Source organism: Heptranchias perlo, chromosome X (genome assembly GCF_035084215.1).
Source record: "Heptranchias perlo isolate sHepPer1 chromosome X, sHepPer1.hap1, whole genome shotgun sequence".
In the NCBI taxonomy this organism is placed as follows: Eukaryota; Metazoa; Chordata; class Chondrichthyes; order Hexanchiformes; family Hexanchidae; genus Heptranchias; species Heptranchias perlo.
Window position 1 is genome coordinate 421,882 of NC_090370.1, and position 27,940 is coordinate 449,821.

At 42.6% G+C, this 27,940-nt stretch overlaps 3 protein-coding genes and 1 long non-coding RNA gene across 11 annotated transcripts in view; 1 reads left to right on the forward strand and 3 right to left on the reverse strand.

Annotated features, from left to right (window-relative positions):
* Positions 1-27,930, reverse strand: part of LOC137307042 (homeobox protein Hox-C4-like) — a 141,177-nt gene extending 113,247 nt beyond the window's left edge. For 4 of the 7 annotated variants that reach the window (XR_010959005.1, XR_010959004.1, XM_067976390.1 and 1 more), the window contains exons 1-2: positions 27,840-27,924; positions 26,501-26,604 (exon numbers count right to left, since the gene is read on the reverse strand). The gene's annotated coding sequence lies outside the window, so the exon portion shown is untranslated. Of the gene's footprint in view, positions 1-19,786; positions 19,993-22,408; positions 22,778-26,500; positions 26,605-27,839 lie in introns of those variants that run through there. The other 3 variants (XM_067976385.1, XM_067976386.1, XM_067976388.1) reach the window with 3 other exon arrangements.
* On the reverse strand, positions 366-27,920 carry hoxc8a (homeobox C8a). 2 transcript variants are annotated; one of them, XM_067976393.1, is made up of 3 exons: positions 27,840-27,920; positions 1,995-2,356; positions 366-1,607 (listed from the first exon to the last, which is right to left on the reverse strand). In XM_067976393.1, exons 1-3 carry the CDS (start codon positions 27,857-27,859, stop codon positions 1,285-1,287), a joined length of 705 nt encoding a protein of 234 aa, XP_067832494.1. In that variant the 5' UTR covers positions 27,860-27,920; the 3' UTR covers positions 366-1,284. The 2 variants fall into 2 exon arrangements, with proteins under 2 accessions (XP_067832494.1, XP_067832493.1); XM_067976392.1 differs by lacking the exon at positions 27,840-27,920 and having other exon boundaries at positions 1,995-2,853.
* LOC137307049 (uncharacterized) lies at positions 2,994-24,219 on the forward strand. Its single transcript, XR_010959006.1, has 3 exons — positions 2,994-3,130; positions 6,919-6,974; positions 24,136-24,219. It is a non-coding gene; the product is annotated as an uncharacterized lncRNA (long non-coding RNA).
* hoxc9a (homeobox C9a) lies at positions 11,732-16,181 on the reverse strand. The gene is made up of 2 exons (XM_067976391.1): positions 14,873-16,181; positions 11,732-12,425 (listed from the first exon to the last, which is right to left on the reverse strand). The coding sequence occupies exons 1-2, from the start codon at positions 15,438-15,440 to the stop codon at positions 12,187-12,189; spliced, it is 807 nt and encodes a 268-aa protein (XP_067832492.1). The 5' UTR covers positions 15,441-16,181; the 3' UTR covers positions 11,732-12,186.
* Positions 27,931-27,940: the final 10 nt, after the last annotated feature.

The window sequence follows — 27,940 nt, forward strand, 5'->3', positions numbered from 1 at the left end:
CTGTTTATCTCTCTCTCTCTATTTCTAGCAGTTTACCTGCACGTCTGTCTATCTGCCCATCCAATCCCATCATTTATCGCCCTATTCTCTATTTCTATCCGTCCCATTCACCCACCATCTCTCCATCTTTCTAATCATTGAACGACAAGGGGAACATAAGGAACTGTAATCACCAATTCGATGGAGACAATCCCTTCCTCCTCCCGCATCTCTCCCGCCCATCGACCTCGCCCTCCCCTTGGAGAGGACAGATGCACCTGAGGTGCGTTCGCTCTGCTCGCCCTCTTCTTTCTGGCTGCATTTAATCTTTCTCCCATCATCAAAAAAAGAAGTATATTAACGCAATTAGAAGCGAGTGAGGGGGAATCAGAGCAGAGCAGGTCGAATTGGATCGTAGTTTTGCAGGTTCAATCTGCGTGATACCTGAGCCTTTATTCATCCAACTGTTAAAATTCAATTCTGGGAACAAACTCTTTCTTGGAAACCAGTTTTTTTTTTAAATTATCATTATTATTATTCCTTTGAGCGTTTGATCACATGTATACAATACAGAGTTTCCTGTGGCTTAATCGTTGCAATGTGTAGCAACCGGCCCCTTTCTGTACACAATTCAGAATCTCACATCAAGAACAGACCCAGGACATCGCAACTAACATATATCAGTGCACTTAATAACTAAAACCATGTCATATTTTAAACGCTATGTTTCGGTCACAATAACTGTGCGTTCTCGTTCGGCAGTTTTGTTTTAAAAAGTCGTTGAATGACATACCAAAAAAAAAAATCAACCAAAAAAAAAAATCCAAAGTTTAACAGCTGGAATAAATTTTGCACTTTTTAAAAAAACAAAACAAAGTGCAATTTTTTTTTCTTTAGGTAGTGTTTTTTTTTAAGACAGATGTTCAACACGGCAGCAAGCGAGGTAGGGGGGAAAAAGTACTATTCGTTAATCGAGTCTAGTGCAGAGGCTGTCATTTTGGTGTTACATTGATTTCTGTAAGGGATGGAGATTAGATTTAGGGCTCCCTATTTGTAGGTAGTACAGTACCCGGTGTCATACTATGCACAATAAGTTAAGAGAGACGGAAAACACAAGATATTAAAACTGAAATATAGAATTATATGTATATATATATATATATATAAAGGCAAAAACGAGGCACATATAATTTAAATCGACACACAATGGACTCGATGCTTTTATGAAATTTTTTCACTCCCCGCGTTAAGTTAGTTTTTCCTCCTCTCTCCCCCACTCTCCCTCCCCTACTGCACGGGGGGCTGCTACTTTTTCTCTTCCTCCTGCTCCTTCTCCTCTTCCTCCTCCTTCTCCTCCTCCTCCTCCTCCTTCTCCTCTTCCTCGTTGCCTGCCTCTTCGCCCTTCCCTTCCTCTCTGGCGCTGGGAAACTTGTCTTTGTTGTTTTCCTTTTTCCACTTCATGCGGCGGTTCTGGAACCAGATCTTCACCTGCCTCTCGGTCAGCCCCAGTGCGTGAGACACCTCGATCCGGCGCTTCCGCGTCAGGTAAGGGTTGAAGAGGAATTCTTTCTCCAATTCCAGTGTCTGAAAGCGGCTGTACGTTTGCCTCCCGCTGCGCCTACCAGGGGCTGGTGGGTGGGTTGGGTGGTGGCGGAAGAGGGGGGGGGGGGAAAGAGAGACAGAGAGAGAGAGACAGAGAGAGAGAAACACACACATTTTAACGCAATCTGAGCTGCCAGCAGGCTAAAGTAAAAATATCAGATTAACACACCAATCGCACAGGGATTTCCGTCGTACATTCTGGGATTCTGCAACAGTTTAAGAACATGCAAGGCAGAAAGATAAATAAATCAGCATGCAAGATATAACTAATAGCATATAGGATCAGTGCAGGATGGGTTTTTTTTTTTGCAATTTAAAGCAAGTTTTGATTGGATGCAGATGCACACAGAAAGCGAGAGTGTGAGAGAGAGCGAGAAGGAGAGGAAACGTGCAAATTAAAGTAAGATTCTAACCGTGCGGTCTCATCCACGGGAACATGAGATTGGAGGGCGAATTTTGGTTTAAATTGGCCTGCCCCTCGCCCGCGCAATCCGCCGCCGACGTTTTGCAGTCGCGATATTGCACCATCGCCGTTTCCTGCTGGGCGCCGGCGTAGAGCGCCTGCCGAGGCAAGGACTCGTACCCGTAAAACTTGGAGGTTTCCCCGTGGCATGCCAGTCCGCACGGGCTCTGCTGGAAGCTGGAAGCGGAGAGGGGCGACGTTCCGTGGTGGAAGAAGTCCTGGATGTGCGAGGGAGGGTGCTGGAATCCGGCGCCGGTGGCGCCCGGGGGACCGTAGACCACAGCGTGATTTCTGCCGACGCTCTGCGGGAACCTGCAATCGTAATACGAGGTTGGATCCAAGGATTCGCCGGCCTTGTATTTGGAGAAGAGTGGATTCACGAAATAGGAGCTCATTACTGAATATATATATATATATATATAAATAAATATATATATATATATATATGTGTATATTAAATATCTGCCACGAACTGGTAACTCGAGCAGAATAACCTGCAATCTGGAATTGTCCCCTTTGTCCAACCTTAAGGAACATTCATTGTGCCTGTCTTTATGTCTGAACGACTTGTGTACAACACTAATCGCCTCTCGGTGGCTCTGTCTCCTCTGTCTGTCTGTCTCTCCCTCTCTCTCTCTCTCTCACACACACACACACTCTCTCTCTCTCTCCTTAAACACCACAGACGGATTCTGGAGATCAAAAAAAAATTCTCGACGGTGAGGCTTTGCACGGTCTCTCATCAATCCTCTCAGCTGGGGACAAGGTAGATGTGTGGGAATGACAGAATATAATAAAGTGGGAAGGGGGGGGGGATAGAGAGAGAGAGAGAGAGGGAGTGATGGTGGGAGGGGGTTGATTGCAGAGTGAGGTGGGAGAACGTGACAACAGTGAACGTGCGGTCACCCAAAAAAAAATGAGAATAAAAACCCTTTCCTTTTTCAGATGCGGAATAATATATATATATATATATTTTTAACCCTCGTTTGGATCTGAAATAAATGAAGCCTCTTCACATTTTAAATACGTGCGCCGTGAGGGCGAAGGGAGCGGAGGAAGGCGGAATGTTCGTGCAGGTACCAAGAGGTGAGCGTGTGCAGGGATTATCAGGGACAAGGGGATACCGCAAAATAATATAAAGACAATGCAATTAACCTGCAGGCGAGCCGTGTTAAATTTTAAATGCATCGATTCTATATATATATATATTAAAGTGCGCGTCAGGCAATCAATGCGTCACTTTCAGGCCACGTTAGGGAGTCAAGAGCAGAAGGGGAACTACACGAAATGTCTTTTTTTTAAAAAACTGGAGTGGGGTGGGAGAGAGGGAGATAAATTTTATATATTTTAAAAAGAAGCTTGCACCAGGAGATAAAGGTGCCAATGAAGGAGGGGGGAAAAAAACCAGTGAAACTGGCAAGTCAGCCTCGAATTAAATCCCCCCCCCCAAGTCGTCCTGTTCAGGGCCAGAGCTATCTGTCACAACTTTTTGGGATTAAGAACAAAGTAAAAGTTATTATCCCTCCAAAAAAAAAAATTAAAGATAGGAAGGGGGACTTCAAGGCTCTCAGACGGAAAGGCTTTTTTTTAAAAAAAAAAGATCTCGAGTTTGACGTACTGTTTGGGCCCAACTTAGGCCCCAAATCTGGGAAACCAAGTCCCAGAGTTCTAAAGTACATGTGTGTGTGTATATATAATATATATATTATGTATATCCATAGAGGTGTGTGTGAGCATGCAAATAATATATAGATAGGTGTGTGTATGTGTGCATATGTATAATATATAGGTATGTGTATCATATACATGCTTAGATGTGTATGTATATATAATATACAAATGTGTATGTATGTATATATAATACATAGATGTGTATGTATGTGTGTATATACAATATATAGATGTGTATGTGGGTGTATAATATATAGATGTGTATGTATGTGTGTATACATAATATATAGCTGTGTATGTGGGTGTATAATATATATAGATGTGTATGTATGTGTGTATACATAATATATAGTTGTGTATGTGTGTGTATATATAATATATAGATGTGTATGTATGTGTATATAATATATAGATGTGTATGTATGTGTGTATACATAATATATAGATGTGTATGTGTGTATATAATATATAGATGTGTATGTATGTGTATATAATATATAGATGTGTATGTATGTGTGTATACATAATATATAGATGTGTATGTGTGTATATAATATATAGATGTGTATGTATGTGTATATAATATATAGATGTGTATGTATGTGTGTATACATAATATATAGATGTGTATGTATGTGTATATAATATATAGATGTGTATGTATGTGTGTATACATAATATATAGATGTGTATGTGTGTATATAATATATAGATGTGTATGTATGTGTGTATACATAATATATAGATGTGTATGTGTGTATATAATATATAGATGTGTATGTATGTGTATATATAATATATAGATGTGTATGTATGTGTATATAATATATAGATGTGTATGTATGTGTGTATACATAATATATAGATGTGTATGTGTGTATATAATATATAGATGTGTATGTATGTGTATATAATATATAGATGTGTATGTAAGTGTGTATACATAATATATAGATGTGTATGTATGTGTATATAATATATAGATGTGTATGTATGTATACATAATATATAGATGTGTATGTGTGTATATATAATATATAGATGTGTATGTGTGTGTATATATAATATATAGATGTGTATGTATGTGTATATAATATATAGATGTGTATGTATGTGTGTATACATAATATATAGATGTGTATGTGTGTATATAATATATAGATGTGTATGTATGTGTATATAATATATAGATGTGTATGTATGTGTGTATACATAATATATAGATGTGTATGTATGTGTATATAATATATAGATGTGTATGTATGTATACATAATATATAGATGTGTATGTGTGTGTATAATATATATAGATGTGTATGTATGTGTATATATAATATATAGATGTGTATATAATATATGCATAGATAGACATATATATAAACACGTGTATTTGTATATAATATATACATAGGTGTGTGTATAGTATATACACACAAACGTGTAGGTAGATATATATTGTTTGTGTCTATATATACACAAGTTTGTGTATAATATATACACATGTGTGTATATATGTGTGTATGCGTATAATTATATATATTTGTGTGTATATAACGTGTAAGCATGCATGTATATATAACGTGTATGCATGCATTATGTGTATATAACGTGTAAGCATGCAAATATATTATACGTGTATGTGTGTACATATATATGTGTGTATGTATATATATGCGCGCACATATATATACACACACAAAGATATATATATAAACAAATATCCATTTATAGGTCTCTCGCACACGTGGATAACAGAATTACATTGCAAACCTGCCGATTATTCTACACAAAGCGCCGATTGATCGCCAAACGACAACGCAGCCTTTTCTCGCCGGTCCCATAGCCGAAATATTACAGATTGGATTGCAGGCTCTCTTCCCGTTGCCTCCTTTTACAGGAGGGTTTTTTTCTCTCTCTTTCTCGGCACCTAACGTCTAGTCCGTGAAAATTAACTGTTGGCCTGAATCACACACACACACCGATCCTGAGCGCGCCTAGCTGCCAATCTTTAAATCGCAAATTAAAAAGTTGTAAAAATTGAATTTTTTTTTTAGTCATCGTAAAAAAAACTAACGCAGAACGGAACTTCACTCGTTAAAAAAAAAAACCGGTGTTTGAAACTTCGAATTTGCGAAATTAGAACAAGATTAGAATGTTTTAAATGAGCGGCCGGTTGTTTAAGAGATCAGGGGCATTTTTACGAGTCTGTTAATATATTTGACAGTTAGAGCTCATAGCCGGAAATGTAATGTTTATATTGTTGATTTTTAACAAAAAAACACGAAGTGCTGATATACGACTGGGATTAGACCAATGGGTGGTGGATATTTAGCAGGAAATGTAAGACTTTTAGATCACGCAACAAACTTTCGACGGTAGAATAATCCACACGCTGAAAACAAACCCAGTGAGAATTAACAGGACCCTGAAAATGTGTCTGTTTTTGTTAAGGGGGATTACGGAATTTCGAAAAACGAAACAAACCCTTTAAATCAGCCAGAATATTCACGCGACTTAAAATTGGAAGGCAAATTCCTTTTCGGTCGAACGCGGTCCGGGAATAAAAAGGTAATTTAATATATAAACTAAATATCAGCGCGTTCACAATTCATTTTAATCCTCCTTCGTTAATTTGTGTTTTTTTTAAAAAAAAATTGTTTCTGACGTTAATAAGGACGAACGAAACAATCTTAAAATTAAAAATAATTCACAAAATCCTGATTCCGACTTTTAAAACAAACTGTCAGGAGCCCGCCCTCCGCTTCTATTTTTAATCTATTTATTTGGCGTTCTCAAATTTATAAGCAGGATTCGCGATAGTCAACACAGATTTATATGCGACCAATTATGTTTGGTTTTCGCACAATGTTTAAACCCGATCACTGACCAGATGTCTGAATAAAAGCAGGAAGCGCACGGGGGACTCCCTCTCCACCGCATATAAAATCAAACGCCGGCACATATAAATGTCTAATTTATTTATGTTGAAAAGCACCAACTTTAAATGCAGACGGTAAACCACATAGTTAAATTTTAAGAGCAGCGACTATATAATGATAGTAACAGGGACTTTCCCAGCCTTCGTCCTCACACGTCAGGTCTCTCAGTCCCCTAACCTGCTCGTGCGGGAGAAATCATTTGTAAATGTGTTTATGATTCTTCGGTCGTTACAATGATATTTGGGGTTTTTTTTTTTTGAACAGCGGTGAGATTTACCACGCACTTGCTCATGGATATGTCGAGAAGGTTTGTCTCATTGGTAAGTATATTTTTAAAGATAAAACAGTGTAAACAAAGCGCGCCGTTCCCGTGCTGGAGAGAGAGAGAGAGAGAAAGAAATATGTTGTGATCCTGTTAAATTAAATACACTTTGTGTGTGTGTGTGTGTGTGTGTGTGTGTGTTCAGGCGTTGTGAAATCTTGTACGAAATATTTTTCCCCCCTCTTTGTAACTTTTCCATTTTGATTTCTATTTTTTTAAACAAACCGTGATTCTAAACGATCGCGTGCACGTCGATAATTACTAATGTCGGATCTAATTTATTGTCAAATCAATAAATATATATATATATATATATATATATAACTTTTAAAAAAAAAATTACGTATGTTTCTCATTTAAAAATCCGCAATGGTTTCGCAAACGCAGCCAAAACAAATTGTTTCCCTGTTAAAACCACTCTCTCCAGCCCAGGGTCGGTTATAAGAGGTGTAATTATTCAAATAAATTACTTTTAAAAAAAAATAACAGTTCACTCCCCCCCCCCGTCCGCTTAAACCCCCATCCCCTCTCTTCCACCTCTCATTTGACATATTGGCGCGTACCTCCTGTTTTAATATATTTTAATAGCCTGCGAGTTGAGCAGTGCAGAAACCGAGCCTTGATTGGGAATGGAAAGTCTGTTATGGGGTTGGGGAGGGGGGGTTTGGGAGGGGTGGGGTGTTTGGGGGGGTAGAGACAGAGAGAGAGTGAGGGCTGGAGGCAAAGCGAAAAGATGCTCTTACTTTTGAGCAAGGCTGCCACCTAGCGCCCGTTTGCGCGCGCTGCACGTCCATTTCACCATCAACTCAAGTCCCAGCTTTCAGAGACTATATAGAATTTACAGCACGGAAACAGGCCATTCGGCCCCAACAGGTCTGTGCCGGCGTTTATGCTCCACGCGAGCCTCCCTCCACTCCACTTCATCTCACTCTATCACCATATCCGTTCTCCCAACGTGGGGCTTTCGTAACATGCGAGAAACGTACAGACTTTAGAAGCGATTGCTTTGGACTCTGGTATACACACACACACACACACACACGCTCCCTTTAAATCCATTATACATACTTCCAAAAGTTTCTCAAGTAATTCTTTCCGCTCCTCTATTCAGTTCACCAGCCATAACCCGGTTCGGGAGTCTGTGCTCGGCCCACGGTCATTAAACCATAAAGTAATTTAAACCAGACGTCTAGCCTGCCTCTCTTGATTCTGTCTATACCCTGTCTCACAAACAGCAGTGGGATGCGCTAGGGGGTTATAAACACTTTTCTCTCTTTATCCCAGTAAACTAGTCTTTCTCTCCACCCCGCCACCCCCTCCCTCTTTTTCTCTCTTGCAAATTCGAAACAAAAGCTCGCCCATTATCTTAAAACCCCCCCTGAACCCAATTAACAAAGCGTCTCTCTCTATCCGCCCCCCTCTCCCACCTCCCAACTACCTTCTCAAAGGCGTCCTGTGAGCGCCGAGGAGACAGAATTAAGACCAAAAATTACATGGCTGCAAAGGAACCCTTTTGACAAGCAGAGGCGAAAGTCAATTTTTAACTTCAGCAGATAATCATTTTCTCCGCGGTACCTCGAGAACTTGTCCTTGTAAAACCCTCCCTCGAAGTTAAAAGTCCGTTAAACTTTCTCATTCCATCCGTGAGGGAGAACTTAAGGCGGATGCGAAAAAAATAATGGCGCTCAATTGAATTTCAAGACGGCGCCATTGGAGAGCCCTCATTCTCCTGTAAGCATAATTTTAATTGCTTTAGACTATTAACTGGGGCTTTTGGGGGGAGTGCGGGGAGGGGGATTGGGGGATGTAAGGAAATTAATGCAATATCCAAATAAAATAAATTCTCTTTCCAACACACACACAGACCCCTGCAGAAATGCAGGTAAACATCAAACCCCGAGATAATGTATGGGTTCCATTACACATCACCACAAACAATTACAAGAATCAGTACAAGTTCAACGAAGAAACAAACAAAAAAAAAACAACAACCGAAGGGGATCGGATTGACTGCAGATTGCGCCACCCCCCCCCACAAACTGGAAAATGACGGCCGGATCCCCGAGTGCATTCACTTCCAAAAAAAAACCCCCCACAAAATTCCACTGGGAGTAAATGCATCCGAATTAATGCATCCTCTGCTGTCAAGTGTCTGAATGTTTCTCAACGTTGTCCCTTGGCTTTAACCCCTCTTTACGTGTTCGAAATAAGTTCTTACTTGCAGCGCCGCTTGTGTAAATAAAAACGACACGCACGCACACACACACACACACACACACCCTCTAACTGTCTCCCCATTCAGATCGCACGGATCAAACATATAGGGCACAGAGCGATCCATGCCGATAGAAGGACCGCTTTGTATAAATATGTGTGTGTGTACAGGCCCAGTTTCTACATAATATCCCAACACACATCACCTGTCTAATTGTAAAGTATCTATCTATTCTGCTGTAACTATCCATAGTTCTATCAAGTTTTAAATATATCTCTACTATATGGCTATCCATCCGTCTATCTGTCTGTCTATCTGTCTATCTATCTATCTATCTATCTGTCTTTTTGTCTATCCATCTATCCATCCATCTAATTGTATCTATCTATCTATCTATCTAGTTACATATAGTCAGGCTAATTAAATAGACCGAACTCATTTTCTGGCGAAAAGGTTTGAGGAAACCTCGCTTGCAGCGGTAAAACGGCGTTATTCTGTAATTAATTCTTGCACCCCATCCTCTCCTCCCTCCCCATTTAATAACGTGTTTTCTAGAATTTCCGTTAAAAATGTGAGACAGCGTTCGCTGGTTTTCTCGGAAATATTAGTGTTTTTTTTTTATTAGTGGGCAACTGTAGGGGGGTGGGGGAGATGAGAGGAGAGGAATGTTTTAAAAAGCAGAAAAAATATAAAACTGACAATTACAGAAAGATCTGAGGGGAAGGGAGAGAGAGGGAGTTTGTACCGTCCAAAATAATACAGTTTGCTTCCGTTTCGCAATTCACAACAGCGAGAGTCAAACAAGGAATTTGGGGGCGCTTTTTTTTTTGCACCATTTGAGCTTTCTGGAAACGGCGGGAAGGCGGGCGGAAATATATAGGTGAGATAGAATAATTAGCAGGGAAATTTGTGAGTTCATTCAATTTCTTTCTGCCCTTTTGCAACCCGGCGTAGCCTGTTTCTGTACTCGGGGCAGTTTTGTGTCTGAGTTGTTGAACTGTATTGTATGTGTACTAGATAAATAAAAGCTTTCCCTCCACCCTATACGGACTTGTCTTAAATATTTTATACAGTGGGATAACCACCTTCTCCTGCGCACTGTGTACACTCAACGCGAGAATAACCACCTTCTCCTGCGCACTGTGTACACTCAACGCGAGAATAACCACCTTCTGCACACTGTGTACACTCAACGCGAGAATAACCACCTTCTGCACACTGTGTACACTCAACGCGAGAATAACCACCTTCTTCTGCACACTGTGTACACTCAACGCGAGAATAACCACCTTCTTCTGCACACTGTGTACACTCAACACGAAAATAACCACCTTCTGCACACTGTGTACAGTCAACGCGAGAATAACCACCTTCTCCTGCGCACTGTGTACACTCAACGCGAGAATAACCACCTTCTGCACACTGTGTACACTCAACGCGAGAATAACCACCTTCTCCTGCGCACTGTGTACAGTCAACGCGAGAATAACCACCTTCTGCACACTGTGTACACTCAACGCGAGAATAACCACCTTCTCCTGCACACTGTGTACACTCAACGCGAGAATAACCACCTTCTGCACACTGTGTACACTCAACGCGAGAATAACCACCTTCTGCACACTGTGTACACTCAACGCGAGAATAACCACCTTCTCCTGCACACTGTGTACACTCAACGCGAGAATAACCACCTTCTGCACACTGTGTACACTCAACGCGAGAATAACCACCTTCTGCACACTGTGTACACTCAACGCGAGAATAACCACATTCTCCTGCACACTGTGTACAGTCAACGCGAGAATAACCACATTCTCCTGCACACTGTGTACAGTCAACACGAGAATAACCACATTCTCCTGCACACTGTGTACACTCAACGCGAGAATAACCACCTTCTTCTGCACACTGTGTACACTCAACGCGAGAATAACCACATTCTCCTGCACACTGTGTACAGTCAACGCGAGAATAACCACATTCTCCTGCACACTGTGTACAGTCAACACGAGAATAACCACATTCTCCTGCACACTGTGTACACTCAACGCGAGAATAACCACCTTCTCCTGCACACTGTGTACAGTCAACGCGAGAATAACCACCTTCTCCTGCGCACTGTGTACAGTCAACGCGAGAATAACCACCTTCTGCACACTGTGTACAGTCAACGCGAGAATAACCACCTTCTGCACACTGTGTACAGTCAACACGAGAATAACCACATTCTCCTGCACACTGTGTACACTCAACGCGTGCAAAAACCAGTATGGCAGGTGAAAGGCGGCGGGTGGCACAGTTTAACGCGCCAAAGGAGAAGATGCAAGTCGCCAAATCCCATGTAGAAATTGAAAATCTTATTTTTTTTCCCTTAAAAATAAAAGAACTCTCCTGTCTACATCTTATTCTCGCCTTCGCCTTTGAAGTAGGAATCCGTTCTGATTTTTTTTTCCAGTGACACGTCTCGCCGCTCAAACCAATGACGTTTTTAAAATTACTATATCTTGTTTTTTTAAAAAAAATGAGATTTAAACATGTTCTGAATGAATCGCAAATATATTTAAATATTCCATATACTACAATCAAATGTAACATCACAAAACGGAGCAATATAAGTGACACACAATGAACTAATAAAGTGAACTCCAGAAACATACACTCGCTGCTCGGTGTGTCTCCCCTACAAATTAAAAATAATGATATGGCGGTCACAATATTTATTATACATATTTTATACATTATATATAATATATATAACATAACAAACTTCGTTTAAAACTTACATCTTGTGTTTTTTTTAAATAATACAAATTCAAGTACTCTTTGCGAGAAAGTTTTGTTTTCAGTCGAGCGAGTTTGTTGTGTGAGCGGATCCCGTAAATGGCAAGATTTGAATTTTCGTTTTAAAAACCTGCGCTGAAGGAAGTTTTTTTTTTCTCTCTTGTCTCTTCCCTAAATTATTATTTTTTTTTTAATTTTGTTTTGCGGGCTGCTAGTCTTTGTCGGCCTTCTCCTTGTTTATTTTTTTCATCTTCATCCGTCTGTTTTGAAACCAAATCTTGACCTGTCTCTCAGTCAGATTTAAAAGCCTGGCTACCTCGTAGCGTCGGTCCCTGGTTAGGTACATATTAAACAAGAATTCTTTCTCCAATTCCAAAGTCTGATACTTGGAATAGGGGCAGCGTTTCTTGCGGGTCGACCGGGCGTGTATCCAATTCACGGCGGGGTTATCTGAAACAACAGGTTGAGAGATCCGTCAGTGCCGGCCATCTCATATAGAATATAATATAATATATAATATATTGTAACTTTTACACACGCACAACTCGCAACGTAAAAGGCACAAGAAAAACAGAGCGGTTTCCTTCATCTCTCAGGGGACTGACTGACGGCGAAGATGGGGCCGAAAAACTTTTGACTTTATTTCAGATTTCCAAAATTCTCATCTATCTCTCTCTCTCCGCCTTTGTTTCTGTCTGTCTGTCTCTCTCTATACGTCTCTCGATGTTTCCCTCTCTTTGTCTGTCTCTGTTTCTCTCTCTCTGTGTCTCTGTCTCTGTGTCCCTCTGTTTCTCTCTCTCTGAGTCTCTCTCTGTGTCTCTCTCTGTCTCTCTCTGTGTCCCTCTCTGTGTCACTGTTTCTCTCTCTGTATCTCTCTATTTCTCTCTCTGTCTCTCTCTCTCTGTCTCTCTCTCTGTCTCTCTGTGTGTCTCTCTCGCTGTCTCTCTCTCTCTCTCTCTGTTTATCTGTTTCTGTCTATCTCTGTCTCCCTCTGTTTCTTTCTCTCTCTTTCTGTACGTTTCCCTCTTGTCTGCTTCTCTGTCTGTCTCTCGGTCTCTCCCTCTGTTTCTGTCTGTCTGCCTATTTCTCTCCCTATATCGCTCTCTCTCTCTCTGTAAAATTCCTTTGCCCAAACTGCTTTAAAAAAATAATTTATCGGCCTTACGTGGCAATAAAATCACCAATTTCCTAATCTGATTTCGCTGTTACTTGTATTAAATTTCCATGGATTAAGGGGATTATTATTCTGTCCCCCTCTAATTTACAAAAGGCATTCTCGACTCAATGAATGGACTTTGTGAAATGGGCAGAATTGCAAATTGCGGAAAAAGCGTTTTAAACCTCCAGCGCCCGCCTTGGGCCAACATCGTTAATTTAAGAATTACGATCAAGGCACAATATTTTAAATTGGGCGCATTGTCCTCTCTTCACAATCGATTTAATCTTTACGATGCACTAATTTTTTTTTAAAAACCCAGACCTTTATGAACGTGTCATTTAAAACTAAACATGAATGGTTGGTCAGTCTTTTTCTGAAGTGTGGATCTTATTTTAAACGGTCGATGATAATCTGGAGCGGAATTGTTCTACCCGGGTTATATATTTTTCACTCACTCTCTTTCTCTCTGTGTCTCTCCTTACCTCTCTGTGTCTCTCACCGTCTCTCTCTCTCTCTCTTTCCTCTTTCTCTCTGGGTCTGTCTCTAAGTCTCTCTCTCTCTGCCTCTCTCACTCTCTCTGTCTCTCTCGGTCTCTGTCTCTCCCTCTCGGTCTCTCTCTCTCTCTGCCTCTCTCTCTCTCTCTGTCTCTCTCACTCTCTCTGTCTCTCTCACTCTCTCGGTCTCTGTCTCTCCCTCTCGGTCTCTCTCTCTCTGCCTCTCTCTCTCTTTGCCTCTCTGCCTCTCTCGCTCTGTCTATTTCTCTCTTTCTCCCTCTCTCTTTCTCCCTCTCTGTCTGTCTCTCCCTCTCTCTCGGTCTATCCCTCTGTCTCTCCCTCTTTCTGTGTCTCTCCCTCTCTGTCTCCCTCTCGGTCTTTCTGTCTCTCCCTCTCTCTCGGTCTCTCTCTCTGTCTCTCCCTCTCTGTCCGTCTCTCCCTCTCTCTCGGTCTATCTCTCTGCCTCTCTTTCTCACTGTGTCCCTCCCTCTCTCTCAGTCTCTCTGTCTCTCTCTCTGTCTCTCCCTCTCTCTCGGTCTCTGTCTCTCCCGCCGCCCCCCCCCCCTCTCTCGGTCTGTCCATCTCTTACCCTCTGTCTCTCTCTCCCTCTGCCTCTCACTCTCTCCTCCCCCCTCCCCCCGTATCCCCCATCTCTCTGCCTGTCTGCCTCTCTCTATCTCTCTCGCTCAGCCGCCTCCAGTGCTGGATACCAGGTAATGGGAGTAATGAGATGGTGATGTCCCCTTTACTCCCACGTATCCTTCCCTCTCCCATTCCTTGAGGACAGCTCCTTGACTGTTTGAACGACAATGTTTGATCAGGAAAAAACACCCAATAAGGAAAGTTAACTATTACCTCGCTGTCTTCCCTCTCTGTTCACTTGCTCCCCTCTCTCTCCTCTCACAAAGTGTTTTAATTGACTTTATTTATTCGGAGATCATTCTCGCCCCCACTCTCCCTCTACCACTCGATTAATCCCGAGTCCATTCATGCGATTTTTACCCCCCACCCCTCTCTCTCTCTCTCTCTTTCTCTCTCCCCTTTCCGCTGCCAAATGCGGTCATCTCTGCGCCCTGCAATTAATCACTGAGCTGGGGAGAGAGGTAAACACGATTCTTACTGGGATTATTTTTTTTTTAAAGAATCCGCTCTCAAGATACACCCCCGACACTGTCAGTCAGTGCCCCGCTCCATTCTTGTTGATGCACTTTTGAGTGTTTCAAATTATTTAATTCCGCACTTACTAGGATCGATTTCCGCCTTCTCCTCCTTCCGTTTGCCAGTGGCCATGTTGTCGGGACCCGGGGACGGGGCGCACTGCGATTTGGTCGGAGATCCGTACAGGTAGTCGGCGAAACAGCGCCCGTCGGCGGAGCCCGTGCACCCGCTCCTCCTCCTTTGCGCCGCCGGGTTTTCCGGCTTGACGCCGTAGTGCCGCCCGCCGGCCGGGAACCCGTGGAAGGACACGGCGCCCGACAGCGGCTCCAGCCAGGAGCGCACGTACCTTGCGTCGGCGCCGAGGTGAGGCTGGTGAGGGTAAGGTTGATAGATGCCGGCGACCGCCGCCGACGAGGAGGGGGAGGGCGAGTGCGGGGGAGCCCAGGAGCTGGTGAAGACGGGCGGCTTGGCGGCGCTGAAGCTGCAACTCGGAAAATCGGCGCACTCGCCCAACAAGCCAGCGGCTCTCGGCGCGGCAGCCGCTGCCGCCGGGTGGGAGCCGGGAGCAGCGTACCTCCCCGCAAAAATCTCCTCTCCTTCATGGCTTATCAGAGAGTTGACATAATAGTGAGTCAGAGCCCCGGCGGTAGACATGGTCCCTTGGAATTAACAAGAGGGACCCCACACCGTATGGGTTACATTCAAAATCACTCCTACAACAATCAAAGCAGGTGATTATGTGTGTGTGTGTGTGTGTTTTTTTTCCTCTCTAGCTATTCTGGACGGCTACTCATTGGGTCCCTGAGACCCACGTGGTTAAATAACCCCCCCCCCCTCTCTCTCTCCTCAACCCTACCCCACCAAAAATTCCCGGTAAGAATCAATGCGCAGAAGCTTGAATGTTGATCTAGCTTTGAAGAGCAAGTGACTGAACGATAACCCCAGTTTTTTTTTTACAGAGGGGAGGGGGGGGCAGAAAGAAAAATTAAATTAAAACTTAAAATAAATCGAAACCCAGTTCCTCTCCAATTTCCGGCACTATTTCGCGGCGCTGTTAATTTCGCCTTGGTCGATTTCCGACAAGGTGGGAGTAAAGCAAAATATTAGGATAGAATTATTAATTAAACTCCCCCCGCCCCGCCCCGCCACCGTCGTCGCTTCTCATCCGGCCTGGGAATCGGCACCTCCCGATTAAATCGGCGCTCCGTTTGTGTGAAATGGAGATCGGGAGTCACAATCATACTTATCAACAATCTGGTAGTTTACACTATCCGATTTAACCGTGTGTTTCCCCCACCACCACCCCCTCCTTGTAAACTTCCTGCACTGGGAGCAGGGGGCGGTGGTTAACCGATCACCAAAGACGCAGCAAACACTCCTTGCGCTCTGCAACTGGCCGCGAATGTGTGTGTGTGTGTGTGTGTTTAAATGTCTCTCAATAAAGTTTTATGATTGTCTGTTTGATCATTGATAAATGTGTCGTTAACATAAACTGCAAAACGTTTTTTTTTTCTTGGACATAAAAACCTGGCGACAATAGTGTGAATTCTTGCAACGATAAAAATAATTACAATAGTAACTTCCAACCGCAAAATAGATAAAGCAAAAACCTTTCCTTCCTTTGTTTTTTTTTAAAAAAAAATACATGTTTAAAACTGAGCCTCTACATTTCATAACTGTGTTTTTTCAAGCACTGAAATTTTAAAAAAATATAAAATCTATCCCCACACACACACACACAAAACACACGCGCTCAGGAGAAATAGTCATTAAATAACGGTTTTGCGCAGTTTTTTTTTCAGTTTAAAGAATGCAGACGAAAATTTAAAAAGGCACCGAATCAAAAGCGAAACACTGCGGATGCTGGAAATCGGAAATTTAAACAGAAAATGCTCAGCATGAGAAGCGGCTTCTGTGGCGAAAGAAAGAGGTTTAACGTTTCAGGTCGGAGATTCTCTCTCTCTCTCCCTCTCTCTCTCCACACTTGCTGAGTTCTGCCCAGCATTTTCTGTTTTTATTAAACAAGACACGCTGATCAGTTCCAATCTTTCCGAATTCGGTTGCTGCCCTGATGGTTGTAACCCATCCAGAAGGAGTGGGGGGAATTTCAACATTGAAACAGGAAGTTTTGTTGGAGCGGGAGAGAGAGAGAGAGAGAGAAAGATCAAGGTTTAGGGGAACCCACGACTTGAGAAAATTAACCTTTTCGGCGCAACCCAGACAAGGGTAGCTGTCTGGGACATTTTAACACCAGTATTAGCCTCCACCACCGCTTCTCGAAAGGCCAAATTCGATGCTTTTAATAGTTATTATAAAGCACTTTAAAAAGATTTCAGCTCAGTACTACAGCGAAAGAAAGAGAGAGAACCAGAATGAGAGGGGGGGAAAAGGAGAGCGAAATACAGGCAGACACAAAGATTGAAATAGAGAAAGAAGCAAAGGTAAACAGGCAAATAGAGAGGGAGAAAAGAGGAGATAAACAAAAATAAACAGAGAAAGAAACACGTTTGAGTAGGCAGACAGAGAACGGCAAAGAGAGAATGAAATAGACAAAAATATAGACAGAAATGGATGTAAATAGGCAGAGAGAGGGAGAAAATGGGAAGGAGACAGACAGAAATAGAGGAACAAATATGAATGGACAAACTGTGAGAGGACGAAAAAGAGAAGGAAATGGACAGACAAAAAGATAGACAGAAAAAATAGACATTGAAACAAATAGAAATGGGCAGAGAGAGGGAGAGAAGGAGAAGGAGATAGACAGACAAAAAGGTAGAGGCAGAAACAGAGAAACGAATATAAATCGGCAAACAGAGAGAGGGAGAAAAAGGGGGAAGGAGATAGACAGAAATAAAGAAATAAATATAAATAGGCAAACAGAGAGAGGGAGAAAGGGGGAAGGAGATAGACAGAAATAGAGAAATAAATATAAATAGGCAAATAAAGAGAAGGAGAAAAGGTGGGAGGGAGATAGACAGACAAATAGAGAAACGAATATAAATAGGCAAATAGAGAGAGGGAGAAAAAGGGGGAAGGAGATAGACAGAAATAGAGAAATAAATATAAATAGACAAACAGAGAGAGGGAGAAAAAGGGGGAAGGAGATAGACAGAAATAGAGAAATAAATATAAATAGACAAACAGAGAGAGGGAGAAAAAGGGGGAAGGAGATAGACAGAAATAGAGAAACGAATATAAATAGGCAAATAGAGAGAGGGAGAGAAAGGGGGAAGGAGATAGACAGACAAATAGAGAAACGAATATAAATAGGCAAATAGGGGGAGAGAAAGGGGGAAAGAGATAGACAGAAATAGAGAAATAAATATAAATAGGCAAATAGAGAGAGAGAGAGGGAAAGGGGGAAGGAGATAGACAGACAAATAGAGAAACGAATATAAATAGGCAAACAGGGGGAGAGAAAGGGGGAAGGAGATATACAGAAATAGAGAAATAAATATAAATAGGCAAATAGAGAGAGTGAGAAAAAGGGGGAAGGAGATAGACAGAAATAGAGAAATAAATATAAATAGGCAAATAAAGAGAGAGGGAGAAAGGGGGAAGGAGATAGACAGAAATAGAGAAATAAATATAAATAGGCAAATAGAGAGAGAGAGAAAGGGGGAAGGAGATAGACAGACAAATAGAGAAACGAATATAAATAGGCAAATAGAGAGAGGGAGAAAAGGGGGAAGGAGATAGACAGACAAATAGAGAAATAAATATAAATAGGCTAACAGAGAGAGAGAAAGGGAGAAGGAGATAAAAAGACAAATAGATAGACAGACAACATAGGCATTGAAACAAATAGAAATAGGCAGACAGAGAGGGAGAGAAGGAGGTAGACAGGCAGGAAGACACAGACAGATATAAACAAGCGGGCAGAGGGAGAAAAAAGCAAAATAGACAGACAAAAAGAGGGAGAGAGAAAGCAAATAGAAGCTGAGACCAACAAACAAACAAACAAACAAACAATCAGAAAAAAGGGGGTTGTGAGAGAGTGTTCGAAGACCAGCCAGACAATTACTCCACCTCTATCTCGGATTGCACAATTCCCACACTTGCCACAAATAAACATCGGGAGTAGCCCAAACTGGCCGAAATATCAGATTATCGCCAGTCACAGAACCAAAACAAGAAAAGAGAGAACCACACACAGATTCTGGGCACCAACGCCCGCAAAGCCCGCCCCACACATTCACTCTTTCTTTTTTTTTAAAAAAAAGAGAAAAACCCCGAACGACATCGCATTTCTGAGCAGATTAACGGAGAACACGCCATCAGTTTTAAACCAGAAATCCGCCGTCACAAAAAGGAATGCGGATTTAAGCAAAAATAAAAGTGAAAGACACGCAAGACGCGTATCGTTTCTCAAAGCGGGTTAGAAAGGGATCAGCGGCGGATCGTTCACGCGCCGCCAACACAATTTTAAAAAAACGTACAGCACATCGAATACAATACAAAACACTTTGCACGATTTGTATATCATGTGAAAAGTACATTGCAGAAATAATGCACACAGAGAGACTTGCATGAAACTGCAGCGAGCAAAACACATCGAACAAAGATTATATCCTGATACCTACACACACACATATATATATATATATATCTTTCTATATCTCTATACATATCTCTCTCTTTTTCTATATCTCTATACATACATATATATATATCTTTCTATATCTCTATACATACATATATCTTTCTATATCTCTATACATATATATATATCTCTATATATCTCTATACATATCTCTCTCTCTTTCTATATCTCTATACATATATATATCCATATCTCTATACATATATCTCTCTCTCTCTTTCTATATTTCTATACATATCTATATAAATATATCTATTTATCTAACTATACACAGAGATAGATATATCTATATCTACAATCTGTACATTGATTTTATAGGTGTATAGATAGCCCTAGTCTATCTATCTATCCTTGCATACATATATGAAGATAGGGATATATAAATTTGCATACTTACATAGATACTTGCAGAGCTATCGGCACAACCACAGATATATGCAAGGAGATACACATACCAATAAAGCCCCAAATATTTCACCTCTGAATTCAGGCCGCTTTTCAACCGCAGTCTTAAGCTTCTTTACCAAAATCCATCAAATTATGAGGAGTTGAGAGTGGTCGTGAGGGGGGAGGGGAGGTTGGAGAGGTGGGGGGTGGGTGATGATTCTAGGCCCTCAGCTCGGCAAGAAGGGCCGGGGGAATCCGGTGGTGAGGACATTGCCTGACGCTATCCTCTGGGTTTGTGGTTTTTTCCCCCCCCTGACTTCCCAACTCCGGAGACAGATGGGAGCGAGAATGAGAGAGGCAGGCACCTCCCCCCGCGCCCCCCCCCCACCTCCCCTCGTCTCTCCGCCCCCCGATCTATCTGCAGGATTTAGGCAATCCGTGGCTCGATTAACCAGAGAGAGAGAAAGAGTGAGGATAGAATAGTTTTGAATTAATGGAGGATTTTGTTCTCTCCGAAGGAGCTAATCCTCCCGGGTGGGTAACGTTAGCAGCACCTGGTTTTAAATGTACTTTCAACGCTACTTTTTTTTTTGTTTAAAAAAAGTTGATCGGGAGGGGGTGAATAGTCTGGTGAAATTGTGAGAACTATAAAACTTAAATGGTCCCTCTGCTCCTTTGCGAACAGGACGGTCTCCCGCCCTTAAACTGGGGGGCGGGGGTCACAATCCTGGAGGGTAAAATGAAATCTGGATTTGAGTGGGGCTGGGGAGAGGAGGGGAGAGGGACGAAGAGAGGGTTGGAATGTTACCTGGAACTGATATGGGACCCGTTTCAATGCTCTTGAATCGGACTCTACGTTGGCCTCAATTTTGAGCGGGCAGTTTCGGACGGACACAGACACACAGATACACTCCACACACAGGCAGACAGACAGACACACACAGACACACAGATACACTCCACACACACAGACACAGAGACACACAGGCAGACAAACACACACACAGATACACTCCACACACACACACACATACACACTGGCAGATAGACACATACACACACACACACACAGATACACTCCACACACACATACACACACACACACAGACACAGAGACAAACACACATACACACACAGACACAGAGACAAACACACACACACACACACAGATACACTCCACACACATATACACACACACACACACACACAGACACAGAGACAAACACACACACACACAGATACACTCCACACACACACAGACAGAGAGATACACAGGCAGATAGACACATACACACACACAGATACACTCCACAGACACAGACACACAGGCAGACAGATACAGAGACACACACACAGACAGACAGACACACTCCACACACACACACAGACACACAGGCAGACAGATATAGACACACACACACTCAGAGACACACAGACACACTCCACACATACAGATACATTCCACGCACACAGAGACACACACACACACTCCACACAGACACACTCCAGACAGACACACTCCACACAGACACAAATACATTCCACGCACAGAGACACACACACACTCCACACACACAGTCACATTACACACACAGAGATACATTCCACGCACACAGACACACACACACACACTCCACACAGACACACTCCACACGCACAGACACACACACACAGACACACTCCACACACACACAGACAGACACAGAGACACACAGACACACTCCACACACAGACACACACACAGACACACACAGACAGACACAGAGACACACAGACACACTCCACACACAGACACACACACAGACACACACAGACAGACACAGAGACACACAGACACACTCCACACACAGACACACACACAGACACACACACACACACACACAGACAGACACAGAGACACACAGACACACACACAGACACACACACACACACACAGACAGACACAGAGACACACAGACACACTCCACACACAGACACACACACACACACAGACAGACACAGAGACACACAGACACACTCCACACACAGACACACACACACACACAGACAGACACAGAGACACACAGACACACTCCACACACAGACACACACACACACACACACAGACAGACACAGAGACACACAGACACACTCCACACACACACTCCACACACAGACACACACACACACACACACAGACAGACACAGAGACACACACACACACTCCACACACAGACACACACACACACACAGACAGACACAGAGACACACAGACACACTCCACACACACACTCCACACACAGACACACACACACACACACACAGACAGACACAGAGACACACAGACACACTCCACACACACACTCCACACACAGACACACACACACACACACACAGACAGACACAGAGACACACAGACACACTCCACACACAGACACACACACAGACACACACAGACAGACACACAGACAGACACAGAGACACACAGACACACTCCACACACAGACACACACACAGACACACACACACACACACAGACACACACACAGACACACACAGACAGACACAGACAGATACACTCCGCGCACACTCATTAATCCTTCTAAAACGATGCCTCATTCCCCCTTGTTATAATTTAAACTCAGTAACTGACCTGCTTCCCGATTGCTCGCCCTTCGAATTGATTTTTTTCCCCCTCCTGTCCTTTCGAAGAACTCTCTTCGCGGATGCAGACGAAAATATAATTTAAGTGTCGAAGTTTTAAACATGTATATACATATATATATATATATATATGATCCTGCTCGCTTCGCTCTTCCTTCACATTTCGTCGAAAAATGTCCTGATTTAATGCAACCAGAAGGAAATCATCTGAGCAACAGCGGGAAGATTGGAGAGGGAGGGGGAGAGGGAAGGGGGAGGGGGGGCACTGAGGGGCGATTAAAGCTGGCCAGGGCAGCGAGCATTGCGAGTTGCATTTTTGCCCTCCCGATGTATGTAACCGCTGCCGCTCGCCAGCCGACTCTGCTTCTCACGGAGCAGGAGACGCCGAGACTACACCAGACCTCGTTACGACAGACAGATTTTTTTTTTTTGGGGGGGGGGGGGGGGAGGTGGGGAGGCGGGGAGGGAGGGCGGGGGAGAGATGGGATGGGAGCAAATCCATCGCCTTTGACAGAGTGTCGGCGACACATCTCAGGTCCCCAACCACTCCTCCGCTCTAAACACCTTCAAGTTCGGAGCATCCAAAAAAATACTTTCTGTCTCTTTTTCTATCTCTCTCACTGACTCTCCCTCTTTATCTCTCTTTCTCCCGCTCTTTTTCTCTCTCTGTCTATCTCTCTCTGTCTGTTTCTCTGTCTGCCTCTTTCTCTCTATCTCTCCGCCTTTCTCTCCCTCTCTCCTTCTCTGTCTGCCAGTCTCCCAGTCTGTCTGTCTCTTTCTCGCTCTCTCTCTCTCCCTCTATCTCGTTCTGTCTCTCTGTCTGTCTCTTTATTTCTCTCTCTTTCTCTCTATCTCGTTCCCCCTCTCTGCCTGTCTCTCTCTCTCTTTCTTTCTATCTCGTTCTCCCTCTCTGTCTGTCTCATTCTCTCTCTCTCTCTCTTTATCTCTATCTCGTTATCTTGTCTGTCTCTTTCGCTCTCTCTCTTTATCTCTATCTCGTTCTCCCTCTCTGTCTGTCTCTTTCTTTCTATCTCTTTATCTCTATCTCGTTCTCCGTCTCTGTCTGTCTCTTTCTCGCTCTCTCTGTCTATCTCGTTCTGAATCTCTGTCTCTCTGTTTCTCTCTCTATCTCGTTCTGTCTCTGTCTGTCTCTCTCTCTCTCTTTGCCTATGACTGTCTATCTGTCTCCTTTTCGCGCACTCTCTCCTTCTCTCCGTCTCTTTCTCTCTGTCTTTTTCTATCTCTAATTCCCCTCTTTTGGATTATACAGGACTATTTTTGGGGGGGTGGGCGGGAAGCGGGAGACTGGCTACAATTGCACTGGGATATCGTGTGCCGGCGATCCCGTGAAATCCAGAGGCGAGACTTTGACCGTTTGTAAAAATCTTGTCCAGTTTTTAGATCAGAAAAGATTGAGATTTTTTTTCCCAATCCATTTTTTTTTTGCCCGCTGGTTGCGGTGACATGTTATGTCCGCACAATTTCCTTATAATGTCCTTTTTATACATGAATAACAGGAGACCAAGTGAAAAAGACAAAGAGGTTTCTGCTCACTGACCAGAACCGTCTCGATCTTCACTTAAACGCCGAGAATGCGAAACACGAACCGCAACATTACATAATATCGAAAACAATTGATTTTCCGCACCTCAGAATTCACCATTAAATATCTTACAAAACATATCAAATATTTATCGGCGTTTTTGTGGTTTTCAGAACTGTTTCCATCGGCGAATAATCGGAGCAGCCGGCAGCCAAGACCACGACACGATTAAAACTCCGGCTTACATCAGTTACAGACTCAACAATTTAATCCGCTTGTCTGTGTACTTACCCCAAAAGAGTTTATGCAGGCGGATTCCTTAACATTATTTATATATAAATATATAAAGTAATAATATGTAAAATTACAATATATATTGCTCATGGATCAAGAATGCCTTGCTAACGATAAGCTTGCTTTTTTTTTCCGCCGGTGCGTTCGTTGTAAGGTTTATTTGAGGAAAGAGGGGAGAGGCAGGATGAGATACAGAAAGTGGCTATTGGTGAACTATCGTTAACTAAATAAAATCCGCTTCACACACACACACACAGACAGACACACACACACACAGACACACACACATACATACAAACAGACACATACACACAGACACACACACACACACAGACACCACTCACACATAGACACCACACACACAGACAGACACACACACACAGACACACACACATAGACACCACACACACACACAGACACACACATACAGACAGACACACACACGTAGACACCACACACACAGACACACACACATAAACAGACACACACACACAGACACACACACATAGACACCACACACAGACACACATAGACAGACACACAACACACATATAGTCAGACACACAACACACAGACAGACACACACACACAGATAGACACCACACACATAAACAGACACACACACACAGATAGACACCAAACACATATAGATAGACACACACACACATAAACAGACACACACACATACACACATAAACAGACACACAAGAACACAACATTATCTAACGGAGAAACTGCAAAAGCCTCAAACAGTTTCCTCTCCCTTCATTTTTTTTGGCAATCAAAAGAAAAACTACATCAGAAAATGTTTTACAAAAATAATCTGGCCTTTCTTGTTTTTTCATTTTTGATGAGCTGCTTGTGTCCGTGCGGGTTTTTTTTTTATTGTTAGCAAAAAAAAAAGGACGTTGAGCTGTTTTGAGATAATTTGAATTTGGACATTTAAACGCGACCGAAACTGAAAAGGAACCGAGCGCCTCACGGAAACGGCTTGTACAATGTTGCTAAACACGTCAAAGGGAGGGAGAAAAAACACACCGTCGCAGATTAACAACGATAAAAGTTAGAAATTATATTACAATAAGAAAACAGATTCTCTCCGGTCTCGGATGAAGTTAAGTGGATTTTAATAATTGTACATCCCGGCTAAAATACGTCGAGTTTTCAAACCGGTGGTTAATATGTAGATATATATATATATATATATATATATAAAATAAAACCCCCCACATACTGGAGGTTAAACGAAAAAGTCCATCTCAATTTACAACAGTCACAGATAACCGCTGAAATAGGAAGCGGCGGCAATAACATTTCGACAATAACCCCACGTCTGTTCCGGTCACCTTTTCATCCGCAATTCCCCAAATTTCACGCACGCAGACCGCTAGATCTGCGTTTCATTTTAACGGGGCTCTGATACACAGCTCCGCGGTATGAACGCGTCTCCCCACCCGCGGTCTCCTCTGCCTTTAAAGTTCGCTTATAAATTAATTCTCTCTCCCGTTGTCCGTCTCTGACTCGCGGTGCAGAGGCCGATTGCAGCAGCTAGCTACACCATCGTTGGGATTACTCCCTTCTCTCTTTCTCTTGCCCTGTTTCCTTCCTACTTTCCTTCTCTCTTTTCTTTCTTTCGTTCGCTCCGCTCCCCAACTCTGCTTTCAATCCCTCGTTCGTATAATCAATACATTAGGAGTGAAACGTGTCTATGTGATTATAATGTGGAGATGCCGGTGATTATACATATTTAAACCCGAGTTAAAATTCTGAACAGGCGGTATTTTACCTAATGCTTTAAAAAAAAAAATTAATGCTTATTTTGCTCAGGAAGGGACAATTTAAAAAGAGCAATTTATCCAGAAAATTTCTCTGACTCGGTTCCAGTTTCGGCGTCCCGCACCTGAGGAAACTTGGCCAAAAAATGCGCCCTTTTGAGAAGTTCCCACCTTTCTAGTACCATCTCCACAACCACGTTTTCTAAACAGGCGCCTGAGCGTACAGCTAATTGCTTCCCGGTACATTCAGGTACAAAAATGAAATCCTATCCCTGTGTTCATCCGCCTCGATATTTAAACAGCGAGGCAAACCTCACGCACATACAGATTTAAGGGTCATCCAGCAGTCCCGTTTCCTTGCATTTTAGACTCGCCTGGAAAATGGCAAACTTCGCTTTGCACCACAAAAAAAAATGTACATTTAAATCCTTTTAACGAAAACTACCCGTGGCGTTCTTATGATAATTACCTGTTATTTATTTGCCCAGGGATTTCACTCACATTTGTCCTCGTTCAGCTGTAGCTACATCCCTCTAATTAAAAAGACAGCCTTCCAAACAGAAAGACGATGATCTAGAGAGAGAATTAAAACGAGTCCCGATCACGAATTTAACTGCGTGGCGGCTTCCAGTCGGAATACTCCTCCCTTCTCTACATCTCCTGGAATCCCCAAATCGCTCGCAACTTGTAACATTTTAAAATGCACATTGAAAAGAAAACTCTGGTCTGATTTTTTTTGAGGGGGGGTGGGTGTGGGGGGGTGCCGGGGAGGGTGGGAGAACTGAAGCAATTTTATATTTTAAAAAAAGGAATCGGTTGGGCGACCCTCCGTCCCGCACGAGTAGCGAGTGGCGGGAATGTGTTCCTCTCTGCCTCTTATATATATATATTTTTTGTGTGTGTGTGTGTTGATTGCAACGTAATGACCGCAGCAACGCTGGAGATGGAGCGGAATCGCCCTCGGATGAAATCTAACTGACGTAATTAAGGCAGTTTCTTGTTGCGGAGTCCGCAGTCAACCCCGAACAACATAAAACTACCTAAACCACACAACAGCTGGACACAAGGGCGCGGGATCCAGGAATTTCGATTTGTCTGTGTTGTGTTGTGTTGGATTTTTTTTTTGCAAAATCCTCTCCCGACCCCCTCGCCCCACTTCTCCTTACTCCCCGAATTATAATAGGCGTCCGGCCTCGTTGCCCTTAAACTTAACACCGTCAAAAACGGGGGGGAAACAAAAAAAAAAGCCACAATCTCCAAATCCTTGGCTTTCCCCAATCTCCCTCCTTCCCCGAACAACGACCCCAAAAAAAGTTTTGCTTTTTTTAAATATAAAAAAAAATTTGCACGCATCAGGGACCGAAACAAGAAGGATAATTTAAAGGGGAAAAAAAGCAAGGCTGAACGAAATCCAGCTTCTGAACTTTTACAGGAATCTAGGAGCACAGAGAGAGCGAGCAATGGAAAGAAGGTTCTATTTGCAGATAAAAAGATTTCTGTACATTGGAATGCACGGAGCTTAATATTTGCGTGTAAACTCCTCAGTTTATATATAAAAGTGCATACGTTATTTAGAGAGAGTTAGATATATAGAGATAGATATGGATAAAAAGATAGATTGATATAGATAGAGATAGATACTTTTATAGATAAAATATAGATAGATAGATACTTATAGCTAATTGATAGAAATAGATAAAATATATAGATAGATGTAGATAATGTATTTATGTGCATATATAATTGTGTAAAATATGTATCATTCTGTGCTGAGTATTCCAAATAAATTCTGCAAAGTTCGATCTTACCTCTTCCGTCCCCAAATCATTCTCACTTAACGTATTCTCTCTGATTCTGTATCTCCCGATAAAACGATGGTTTCCGTCCTGTGAATCAGTCACAGTGTCCA